The 12,867-nt window shown below is 41.6% G+C and overlaps 1 protein-coding gene across 43 annotated transcripts in view; it reads left to right on the top strand.

The window, feature by feature from the left end:
• MICAL3 (microtubule associated monooxygenase, calponin and LIM domain containing 3) overlaps nt 1–12,867 on the top strand; it is a 261,805-nt gene that overhangs the window by 236,164 nt on the left and 12,774 nt on the right. For 32 of the 43 annotated variants that reach the window (XM_042849363.2, XM_065583151.1, XM_065583008.1 and 29 more), the window contains one exon: nt 921–971. The exons of 10 other annotated variants lie outside the window; for them this stretch is intronic. In XM_042849363.2, coding sequence (XP_042705297.2) covers nt 921–971 — 51 coding nt within the window. Of the gene's footprint in view, nt 1–920; nt 972–4,398; nt 12,669–12,867 lie in introns of those variants that run through there. One more of the 43 variants, XM_065583078.1, reaches the window with a different exon arrangement.

Genomic DNA, 12,867 nt, shown 5'->3' with positions numbered 1-12,867 from the left:
ATGTTTCTTCTCACGCTTTAAAGAGATCTTGGGCAGCCAATTTTAAAAGTTAAGGAAAATATGCCTGCAGCTCTCAGATCACCAAGGTTTGCCAAGAGTCTCTGGTCTTCATGAGCTAAACCATGTGCTTTGGGAAATCGTGTACTCAGCCAAACAGAAAGAACTGCCCCCATGTGCCTCTTGCCCAAAGAATCACAGTGTAGTACCAGACTGGCTGTCTAGCCCTTCTCTAGGAGGTGTGCAAATACACACTGTGTCCATTATCACACACCTGCACAACCACACAAGCTCTTTCCTTCCCCAGCACTTACCCCCCACCCACACCAACAGACATTCTCCTTCCCCAGCACACATTTCATATTGGAAGAAATATACACTTGTCTTCCCAGTGCACACACTCATGGACTCCTCAGTTATGCCAGCACCCAGTGCCCTCCACTCATGTGCTGTACACTCAGTCTTGTCTCGCCCTCACCCCCAAGAAATCAATCCTTGTACCTCTCCTGCAGTTTCCCTGAGAAATTATGGTGCTTCCTTAGGACACATTTTTCAGCCTGGAAGCAACAAGCATAGCTCTTCCTTTCTTAGCAAGAACAGGAAACGGGTCGGTGTCAAGAACTACTACAAACTGAACAAGGTGAAGTGTCTCTGTACAGACCTCGTGCCCCCTCCCTCTGGAAGCCAATGCCTGCCTGCCTGCCTGCTGGGAATTGTTATTCTGTCTCCCCATCTCCTCCAGTATATGTATAATACAGCTGCATGATTTCTTGTTGTTTTTGTCTCTTTCTCTCACCTTGTGTCTCTCTCTGTTATGTGTGTGTGTCTGTCTGTTTTTCTCTCATGTATATTGCTTTGATTTGGTGGGGCTAGGGGTGGATATCTGATCCAATAACTCTCTCTTCACCGATTCCTTGTTGTAGACTATTGGGGAGAGTCTTATTACAGTGACCTCATCGACTTGCATCTGGGTGGTATGTATAGCAGAACCTCTTACTGAGACTAACCCTGCTGACACCCCTCCCCAACCTTCCCTTCACCTCTTTCTCCCAACCTTGGCTCACAAACAACAAGAAGAAACAAACCTTGCACATAATTGATTGGCTATAGCAGAACCCCTTTTCCAGCTCAAAGAGAGGAGAGCCTGTCGCAGTCCACAAACCATTTGAGGGTTTTTTCCCACAACAGTTAAATCCTCCTCCTTTGGAGTTGTACATTACTGAATTCTGTTTCTAAATTTAATTTTTTAACCCCTAAATCTCAGCCACCTTCCCTGTTGGTGATGAAGCCCATTTTGTTGTCTGGCTTCCCAAAAACATTCTCTCCCTCCACATTCCACTAGGATAAAGAAGTCAGCATAAAGTGAATGGGGGAAAAAATGGGAATCAAAAGCAAGAAACAACAAACTTTAGGAGCTACCTCCAGCCTGGGGGAATAAATCAACCCAGTGCTCTCAAAAGTCTGCTCCTGAGGTTCCCCTTTCTTCTTCCAAAGAAACTAGAGTGTTCTGATGTCCTAAAGAGAACAAAATGCTCCCAGTAGAGACGTCGGAAACACTTACTGGTGGATAAGGGATACTTCTTCTGTCTTATTTTGTTGTATTGCAGGTTAGGAAATACAACAAATCCAGATCTCTTATTCCCCTGAGACCTGCTCTGCATCATCCAACTGTCAATATGGAAGCTTCCAATTACACCTCTACTCGATATAACGCTGTCCTTGGGAGCCAAAAAATCTTAACGTGTTATAGGTGAAACCATGTTATATCGAATTTGCTTTGATCTGCTGGAGTGCACAGCCCCGCCCCACCGGAGCACTGCTTTACCGCATTATATCCGAATTCATGTTATATCGGGTCGCGTTATATCAGGGTAGAGGTGTATATTTATTCTCTCTTCTGTTATTTAAGACCCTTAAAAACATGCATTAGAGTGATTTACTCTATTTTTATTGGATGTATGGATTAGAATCATCCCTCCGACACGGCAATTTTCCTTTCTTGCCTGGGTGCCACTGCCTGCCTCCCTTAATAGGTGGCTTTAGTTTAGGATTGTAAATTCTACTTGTCTGTAGTTTGCCAGCCTTGACCATTAAAATCCCTTTCTTTATTTTAGCCCCCATTGGAGCAGTTTCCACGTTTAGTCACTAAATCTATACTTAGTAGATGTATCCCAAGCAACCAGCACTCTGTAGGTAGAGCCAACACAACTGCTGGCTCACCTTGTCTTCTCTGGCCCTCCTTTCTCACTGAGAAGATAAAGTTGTTAAGCCCAAAGTGTAACTTATGGGTAGGGAGAGCATCAGGACCAACTCCCCGGAATGGAAAGGAGTGACTTCCATGTACACACATTCTGGTCCTCATCCAAAGCCTATTGCAGTCAGTGGCAGTCTTTCCATTGACTGCAAGGGGCTTTGGATCAGGCCCTCTAGGAGCAGTTTACTTTTTTTTTTTTTTTTTTAACTGTCATTTCCTCCTTCTGTCTTTCCCCAAGACTGCCACCCTGGCCATCATTGCACCACACAGTAATCTGTCTGTCTGTCCGGCTGCTGGGAATAATTCCAATCCACCCTGATGCACTAGCTTTTTGGACAAAAAATACCCACCTACGTTCAAGTGACAGAATACAGGCATTTTCTTTTACTGGCCCTAGCTTGCTTTCCAAATTGTCTGTGGTAATTTTCATGTGGCAGTCCTTCCTTGGAGCCCTGTGCTTCATTTGCTGTATCAGTCTCTCTGGAGTTTCTTATACTGAGACTTTTTAAGAAAGTGTTCAGAAGGAAGGCTCTTTCCAGATATGCCCATAATTTATACCCCGTATCCTTACGTGCATATACAGTAGGAGCTGTAAAAGGGTTGATGCTGAGTTACAGTTAGTAGATCCTTATCCCTGTCTAATGCTATCTCCATGATACCTTCCCTTTCTTCTTATCCTAATCAATGCCTCCTTGGAGACAGCAGTCCCCTCAAAATCACTAATGATGGCTAAAAAAAAATAAAATAAAAAGCAGAAGCCTTAATTAATTTAAAGGGACACTGTCATTTAAAAAATGAAATCCTTCCTTGTGCTGCAAATAATCTCAGATTATTAAAACTAAAAAACTAATTTACTTTTCACAATTTATGGTCGTTGACTTTTTGAATTTCTCTCAGCTTGGACAGTCACACTAGACTGAGGATTGTCATTTTCTGTTTATATAGTCAGTTTTACTTTATGTGGTGCTCATACACTAGCACAGTTCTGTTGTGTTTGGCTTTCCAACACTCCAGGGGAATGTTTACATTTTAAAAAAAAAAAGTAATTGACTTATTTTTAAAGTTTTAAAATTTCTAGTCATATTAGATGTTGAAAAGATGTTTTAAAAATACACTTTAGAATTGGGCCAAAAGTACAGTCCCTGGCAGTATCCCTTTAAAAAAAAGTCAGTACACCCTACCAGATTATGTGGCTTTGTAGTTCAGTTTGTTTTCTCTGTGATTTGTTTTACATTTGCTTTTGGGGCTGCCAGAGCACTTAGGCCAGAAATGGATGCACAATACTGAAGTTAATGAAAAAAGCTCATCGCCTTCATTGTTCCAGTTTAATGGTGAATTTAAGCCTCAGTCCTGAAACTTACATGCTTGGGCCAACTGCTGTACCCACGTGGAGTGCCACTGAAGTTGTTGGGACTCCATATGGGTGCAGCAGTCTGCCCACACACTGTCTGTTCCCAGATTGGGGCTTTATTCCCCTGCTAAGCACATTATGAACTCCTATTTGGATTAAGGAGTAGCAGTCAGTATCTGTTCATTGAACCAGTCTCTGAGCGTCAGACCAGACTGCAGAAGCTGCCCTATCCATAGGATGCTGACCAACTAAGATAATCAAAAGTACAAAAAATATTTCTCAAATTGAACTGTCAATCTCTAAACCCTCTTGAATAATTAAGGCCCATTATGAATTTGTGTTTGTATTCTTTGATACCAGGATTGTTGCATTACAGTAAGTCATTACAGATTCCACAGCAACTTTCACAAGAATAGCAATGCTAACCTAGACGTCCTGGTTGAATTCCAATTTGTGTAATTACATGTACTGCCCTATATTGCCCCTGTACTTTTATTTACATGGCGTATTCCTCACTTCCTATTCTAAAATGTTATATATTGGCATTGTTAAACAGATGCTGCATTTCATGCTAGAGATGGCTGCATTTCAGTGCTGGGCAGTCAGTATTATGTGTATATTATATTACATCTCAAAAAACAATGTTAAAAGAACATTATTAAGGTTGCAAAGTCAAGCACTTAAAAGTTAAGAAATGCCAGAATGAAGATTACCCAGGCAACCTTAATTTGTTCCCTGTGCATATGCATTATGATACAGTCTTTAATTACATGATCTCATATGCTTTTTCCCACAGGATCCCTGCCTCATTCAGTGCACGATGAATGGTGCTCCCTTAAAGAGCAGCTATTCAATATTTTATTTTTTCCTCAGTGTTCAGTGTGTGGCCCCGGCCGTATTTACTGCACATCATTCAAACCCCGTTCTGAAGACATTTCCTCATGGGCTTTCTCTGTGCCACTCATCCCTATAGTGTCTGAGTGTCTTCACAAACACTAGTGAATTCATATTCACAGCACTGCTGTGAGAGGAGGTATTATTATCTTCATTTTACAGATGGGAAGCTGAGGAATTAAAGTCAAAAGTTTCCACTAATTTTGCGTGCCCAGTATGAGAGACCATGGATTTGATTTTTTTTTTCAGAATACTTTGCATCATATAGCACTTCATATGTTCAAACCACGGCTCTCATTAACATCAGCTGCAGCTGGGAAAGCTCAGCACTTCTGCAAATCAGACCACAGAATCTCAAGTTGGGTACCCAGAAAATGAGGAAGCTAACATTAGTGACCATCTGTGAAAAGTTTGGTTTATCTGACTTTCCCAGCATCAGATGGAACTCTGTGGCAGAAGCAAGTATAGAATCCAGTTCTCCAGGGCTGCATTCACCTCTTTAACCATGAGACCATCCTTTTTCTTCTTGCAATCCTTTGACTCATTCACTACACACCTTCCAACTCCTGCAACAAATGAGGCAGGGCCCTATAGACAAAGTCTCCTTTACAATACACCCTGATTCATCCTCAGAGCAGTTCTGTCCTGGGCACTGAATGAGGCAGTGTACAAATATGAGATCACGTAATTAAAGAAAAGATTCTTGTAAAGATCAGCCAGCAGGGAAGCATAGAAAAACACTGACTAATATTTGTTTAATTCTGTATATCCTGTTTAAAGCATGCTTCACCAGAACCTTGATTTTTTTTAAATTAAGTTCAAGTTGACAGTGTCCCTTTAAAGACCTGCAAAGATAGTCTTACAGGGCATGGCTCAAACCAGTTGAAATTGGGATGGTCCCGTGTCATGTAGTTGGCAACCATAAGCCTCCAAGAGGGTGGGAGGGAGGACTTCAGAGGAATGAAAGAAAGAGGCTACCTCCCATGGTTTTTTACTGGCCTAAGTACAAGGGACAAAGAATTTTTTATTGGTCTAAGTCAGATGTGGTTTTGGTTTTAACTCAGACTTCAGTATTTGCCAGAAGCTGGAAATGGGCAACAGGGGATGAATCACTTGATCATTACCTGTTCTGTTCATTCCCTCTGGGGCACCTGGCATTGGCCACTGTCAGAAGACAGGATACTGGGCTAGATGGACCTTTGGTCTGACCCAGTATGGCCGTTCTTAGGTTCTTACTCTGACTGCTAAAAGGAAGTTTTGGTGGGTGGCATAAGAAGTTTAAAAGTATCACTCAATTCCTCTTTCCTGAATTGGTGAGGCCAACTGTCACCACAGCAACGTACAAGACCCTGAGAGTTAGCCTCTGACCTGGCTCTTCTGACCAGCACTGCTGTGTGCTGACTGTCAAACCACTATGATTAGCCAGCAATGCGCAAATCTAATGCCTTGCTCTAGGCAGCACCTCCTAGAGAACCTGATCCCACTTGGCCTGAGGTGCGTCCATTTGAAATCCATGGGAGTTGTAGGTGCTCAGCACTTCTCAGGGAAATCAGCTCAGCTCTCATCCCGTATGCTCATGCAGAGGAGACTTACTGAGGCTGATGGTGGGGTTTAATTTAGGAATCCTGCTGCCACCTTCAGCTTTTCCACTGTACTTTCTTCCTTCCTGCCTGATCATGCCTGGTGCTTCCTTTGCATTTATGAAACAGCATCTCACAGCAGAGAAAGGAGGAAACCAATCTGGGGTGTTGTCCTTCCAACAATGCATTACCTGGGGCAGTAGATTAGGGTTAAGTTGTTAAACAGAGAAAGAAAAAATACGTGGTCCAGGGACTCAGGGAGTTTTTAGATTAATTGAGCTACAAAAAATCCTCAAGAGCTCTTCTGAGTCGCGTGTAATAGAGAGGAAGATGTATTTTGATAACTCCTAAAATTGTTCCTTTTCCTATAAGAGGATTAAGAGCAGAGGTGTTCTTAGTCCAAGTCCCAGTTTTGATATCTAAGGTATTTCGCGGATATCAGTAACAGAGAACAGTTGGATGCAGATTCTCCTACACCTGAAAGAAAGATTTGGTCAGTGTAATTCCTCCAACGCAGTTTTGTACCTGCCAAGATGAGAGTCAGTTGACGCATACAACTCATTACAGAGCCACCAATGTGCAAACAAATTTAGAGCATTGATTTTTCCAATTCAGTCTAGCCAGGCTCCATCGTGACCAAAGGTCATTGCCATCTGCTGGCTGTTTGGTGGCATATGTGGAACAAAATTGAGGATTCTCAGTCCAGTTCCCAGCACATAGCACACAGACTGGTGCCACAGTTAACACCCTTACTGGTGGTGTCAATGGAGAGACCAAGGAATGGTCACGGAAACCAAATTCCTCTCTCATCCCTAGCCTCCTGTAAGCCAGGATTGAGCCACATTAGCAGGACAATCTGGGGAGGGTCGCGTTGCTGCTACCCACACTGTACCCATGATGTGGACAGAGGAGTTGGGTCTCCAGACCTGCCAGTCCAGGGCTTTTAACCAGCATGAAATTAACATAAAATTTTTTAAAATGTTTTAAAGAACAGATTTTTTTATGTTCATCAACCTAGTGTACTGGTCATTTTGGCCCTCATGACACGGGCCTGGGAAATAGTTTTAACTCCTTTCTAGCAAGGATTGTGTTTTAGTATAACGAGCTAAAGAGGTGGTAATTTCCCTCGCTAAGATAGATAAGACCTAGCCGTGCCCAACACTGTTAAGAAAGCCCCATTATATGTGGTGAGGAGAGGTGAAAGGTCCTGGGAGAAGCAGCAAGGCTGAAATGGAGGTGAGGTGCAAGGAGAAGTGACAAGGGCAGGGCAGGATAGATGGGGACCAAGGCTTCATCGCTATTTTGTAAACTGCTTATTTTGTATGGTTAGGCTTTATCTGTGCTTTCCCGGAACCCAATCCCTGCCCAAGCACAAACCGTCGAGTCAGAGCCTTAAATAAAGAACCCCATCTTTTAAAAATTGAGCTTTTGTGGAATTTAAATGTGAAATATGATGGTAAGTGGGCTGTCTAAAAGAATGAGCTTGTTAAAGAGAGATGTATTTCTATTCGTCACATTAAATTGTCCCTGATTCTCTTCTTATAAAACAGCTACAGGGCTTTTCTTAAAGGTATCCACCAGAAGGGCGAGTGAATGTGGATGACATGGGAATGTATTTGGGGTCCATAATCATCTGTGAAAAGCTCAGTTCCCTCACTCCATGAACTAGCGTAGATTTAACTTGTTTAACTAAACAATCCCCATTTAAAGATAACATGGTGAAATCTATGTGCAATCATTCACTCCACTACAGGAATCACTAAAAATGGGGAGTCCATACAGATAGGAGGAGAGTGGAGATGTTGTACTGTACAGAATAGGATGGTGTAGCCTCCAATGCAGTAAAATGAGCTGTTTGGGGTTGTATAGTACCATAATAGAGCACAGCATCATACCGTGATAAGCACAATACAATACCATGATGATGGGTGCCTTATAAATGTTGTAGTAATAATTCACTGCAGTACAGTATGCTATGCAGCTCAGTGCAAGTCATTCAGTACACTGTATTACTCTGTAGCTTTGCCCCAAATCCTGTAACTGTGTAATACAATGACAACACCTTGTTTATATGTTACAAACAAAAAAGTCTGGAACCCTTTCCAAGTCATTCATTATCACTGGGAACAGAGGATGTTCTACGGGAGGAAGAAGCATTAGTATAAGCAGTAAAGCCAGAGTAATAGAGCACCGCAGGAGAGGAGACTCTGTGAGGAGAAGAAGAGGTGCTTCCGGCTGAAGACAGTAGCACGTGGAGAAGTAGAGGCTAGAAAGGGGGGGATTATGATGCGGATGCAGTGGGATTAGGTCACAGGGCTTTTGGCAAAGAATTTGGACGCTAGAGAAGCATTGTGGGATCTAGTGTGGAGGTGTTTCTGGTGGTGAGGAGAAATAGGGGGTCACTGAGAAAAATAAGTCTGTTATGAGGTGGTTACTGCAAAAAGCTGCAAGGGTGAGACATTAGTGGTTCTGGCATGAGACAGGAATTGGGAAAAGCAGTAAAGCTAGACGGTAAGGGGGCTGTGGAAGCAGTGGCGGAGCCAGGGTGCAATGGGGTCTGGCATGTGGGATGCAGGGAGAGACCTGGGAGAAATGACCAAGCCAGGGCCTGGGTTGGCAGAGGGAAAGGGTGTTTGTAAGGAGGAGTGAGGCAGGGAATACAACCGGCTCTAACAGTGGAGCAGATATTGGGAGAAGAGGAGGGTTTTATAAATCTCACAAATCACAGTGCAGTGGAAACTGCACACAGCATCCTTCATGGCAGGAGTAGTATGTGCACCATACGACCACTGGGATTAGTGTGTGCACTAAACAAACACTTTCACCAGTGCTCTACTAGCAGGTAAACACCAGTGTTTTCACAACACTGCCATATTGATGTTTTTGAGAACATATTAAAAGCTCCAGAAAATATATATATATATATAAAAATATAAAAAATAACATGTAATGGTTGTGGTCTACTGTAGAGCATCAAATCAGGAAGGAGGTGGATGAGGCATTTCTAGAACAAATAACAGAAATATCCAGAGCACAAGACCTGCTAGTAATGGGGGACTTGAACTACCTAGCCATCTGTTGGAAACATTTCCAATAAGTTCTTGGAGTGTTTGGGGAATTGTATCTATTTCAGAAAGTGGAGGAAGTAACTAGGGGGACAGCTATTTGAGACTTGATTCTGACCAACAGGAAGAAATTGGTAATGAATCTGAAGGTGAAAGGCAATTTGGGTGAAAGTGATTGTGCAGATTTCATGATTCTAAGGAAAGGAAGGAGTGAGAGCAGCAGAATAAAGACAATGGACTTTAAAAAAAAAAAAAAAAAAAAAAAAAAAAAAAAAAACGTGACAAACTCAGAGAAATGGTAGTTAAGGTTCCATGGGAAAAAAATCTAAGGGAAATAGTTAAGTAGAGCAGGCAGTTTCTTAAGGAGATGGTATTAAAGGTACAACTGCAAATTATCCCAATGTGAAGGAAAGATAGGAACATTATAAATAAGAGGCCAATATGGCTCCATCAGGAGCTTATTAATGACCTGAAAATCAAAAAGGAATACTACAAAAAGTGGAAACGTGGATGAGTTGCTAAGGAGGAGTACAAAAGAATAGCACAAGCGTGTAGGAACAAAATCAGAAAGGCTAAGGTACAAAATGAGTTACACCTAGTAAGGGACATAAAAGGCAATAAGAAGAAGAGGTTCTTGAAATACATTAGGAGCAGTAGAAAGATGAAGGAAAGTGTAAGTCCTCTACTTAATGGCAAAGGAGAGCTAATACCTGATGACAGCAAGAAGGCTGAGATGTTTAATGTCTATTTTGCCTCAGTCTTCACTAAAAAGGTTAATGGTGACCAGATACTCAGCACAATTAATATGAACAACAAGGGGGAAGGAACACAAGCTAAAATAGGGGGGAAACAAGTTAAAGAATATTTAGATAAATTTGATCTATTCAAGTCAGCAGGATCTGATGAAATTCATCCTGCGGTACTTAAGGAACTAGTTGAAGCAATTTTGGAACCATTAGTAATTTTCTTTGAGAACTTCTGGAGGATGGGTGAAGTCCCAGAGGAATGGAGACGGGTATACGTAATACCTATCTTTAAAAAGGGGAACAAAGAGGTCTCGGGGAATTGTAGACCAGTCAGCCTAACTTCAATACCTGGAAAGATATGGGAATAAATTATGAAACAATCAGTTTGTAAGCACTTAGAAGATAATAGAGTTATAAGGAATAGCCACCATGGATTTGTCAGTTCTGAGTCTGGTACTATTCAATATTTTCATTAAGGACTTGGATAATGGAGTGGAGAATATGTTTATCGAACTTGCAGATGACACCAAACTGGGAGCGGTTGCAAGCACTTTGGGGGGCAGGATTATAATTCAAAATGACTTTGACAAACTGGAGAATTGGTCAGAAATTAACAAGATGAAATTTAATAAAGACAAGTGCAAAGTACTTAGCATAGGAAGGGAAAATCAAGTGCCCAACTACAAAATGGGTAATAACTGGGTAGGTGATAGCACTGCCGAAAAGGATCTGGGCTTTATACTAGATCACAAATTAAACATGAATCAACAATGTGATACAGTTGCAAAAAGGCTAATATTGTTCTGGGGTGTATAACATGAGCGTTGTATGTAAGACATGGGAGGTAATTGTCCTGCTTTACTTGGCACTGGTGAGCCTCACCTGGAGTACTGTGTCCAATTTTGGGTGCCACACAATTTAGGAAAGATGTGGACAAATTGGAGAGATTCCAGACGAGAGCAACAAAAATGATAAAAGGTTTATTAAACCTGATCTAAGATGAAAGTTTAAAAAAACTGGCCATGTTTAATATTGAGAAAAGAAGACTGAAGGATGACCTGATAAGAGTCTTCAAATGTGGTAAGGGCTGTTATAAACAGGTCAGTGGTTAGTTGCTCTCCATGTCCACTGAAGGTAGGACAAGAAGCAATGGGTTTAATCTGCAACAAGGGAGACTTAGGTTAGATATAGGCTTCCAATGGAGGTTGTGGAATCCCCGTCATTGGAGATTTTTAAGAACAGGTTGGACAAACACTTGTCATGGATGGTCTAGGTTTACTTGGTCCTGCCTTAGTGCAAGAGGCTGGACTTGATGACTTCTTGAGGTCTCTTCCAGCCCTACATTTTTATGATTTTATATTAAAACAATAGTACGTGTCTGGAGACCAATAAGCTGGGTTCCATGATAGCTGAGACTTCAGATCATGGCACATGCTGGAGTGTAACAGCTAACGTGATAAAAAAGGTAAGTTTTCAACACAGAAAGGGTTGCATTTTACTCTGTCCTTTGCTATTTGGGGTGTTCAGCGTATAAAGCTATGCGTATTCCATTTTTTAAAAAGGATTGCTCGTCACCTTTTGAAAACAAAGATTTTGGTTGTACAGAAGTTAGGCGATTGAGTTAAATTTTCCAGAACAATCTTATCTCTGCTCTGGTATGTATGATCACATAACTTGTATGCACTGACATGACATGCTACGTGCTTTTATCTGGTGTAATGGAAAAGAATGCAATTAAACATAACTCTACAGTGCATAATTCACATTATGTACATTGTCTTACTGGCAGAGCAGTATTAATATTCATTTAATGGGCTAGAGTTCTAGTTGTTAGGGGGACCCGAAGCCTTCATAACTTGATTGTCAGCACACTTTGCTTGGGCAATGGTCGAGGGAATTATAGGTATTAGCAAAGAAGAGGTTAGTTAGGAGCAAGAAAAAAGTTCAACCAGAACTGCAAGAAGAGCTTCCATGCTGTAGTTACAGAATAGTTGCAGCAATGTAGTCTTCCCTGTGGGATGTGTTCTGAAGCATTATGCATCAGACATGGGTTTATACCTACTCCTGGTACCTCACTCATTGGTGTTACAGTGATAACTGCATTTACTAGCTTACAGCCATGCTTCCATGGACTACCAGTCAGACCACATAACATGCGGGGCCTGCTCAATTCTCGTGTGACAAATAAGAGCCTGTGCCGTCTGCAGCTGCTATTTCTAGAACTACTTGTCGTTCTTAGAATGATTGTGTATTCAAATGTAAGTGACACGTAATCTTTCCAGCATCTGCAACTTTGAACATTTGTAGCAGCACAGTTTGGTGCATGTTTCTGAAAGTTCTGCTTGGACACACTCTGCTCAGTGCTCTTAGACACACAAAAAGTCTTTGTCCCCAAGGAGCTCACAGTCTAAAAAACAGATCAGCCAAGGAAACACTCAGAATATTTTTACAGCAAGAGATGGAAGTGGTGATAATGATATCTTGCTGTGGGTTATAGTTCATGTTCCTCACAGAAGAAGCAGGGTTTCAATGAAGAGATGGGATGTTCAGATGGTGTATACTCAGCACACTACCTTTTACATACATTTCCAGAGTTTTATTTCCAAGCTAAATTTTCTATTAACAAGTCAAATCAGGAATTCCTCAGCCACCAACTGTGAAATACTTAAACAAAGCTGCGGCTGAGTTTTCAGGCCACCACCAAAAAAATTTAAAAAAAAAATCTGAAAAATATCTCAAAAGCTTGAAAACTTTGTTTCTCCCAGAAAAAACCCTTCTGGGCTCAGACCAAGTGTAAGAAATGTCAGTATAAATGGATTTTTTTTTAAAGTTCTACGTGAACTGAAAAGAGGGTTTATGAATGGAAGTGACATGAGGCTCGAGCCATAACTATCACATGCCTGACTGTGGAACCTCTCCTAATGTTCTCCCTTCCTACTCCCCGGGCAAAAGATTCGTCCTGTCTGAGAGAGCCGTGCTG

Source organism: Chrysemys picta, chromosome 1 (genome assembly GCF_011386835.1).
Source record: "Chrysemys picta bellii isolate R12L10 chromosome 1, ASM1138683v2, whole genome shotgun sequence".
NCBI lineage: Eukaryota > Metazoa > Chordata > Testudines > Emydidae > Chrysemys > Chrysemys picta.
The sequence above is the reverse complement of the archived record's forward strand: the minus strand, read 5'-3'. Positions and strand labels throughout refer to the sequence as shown.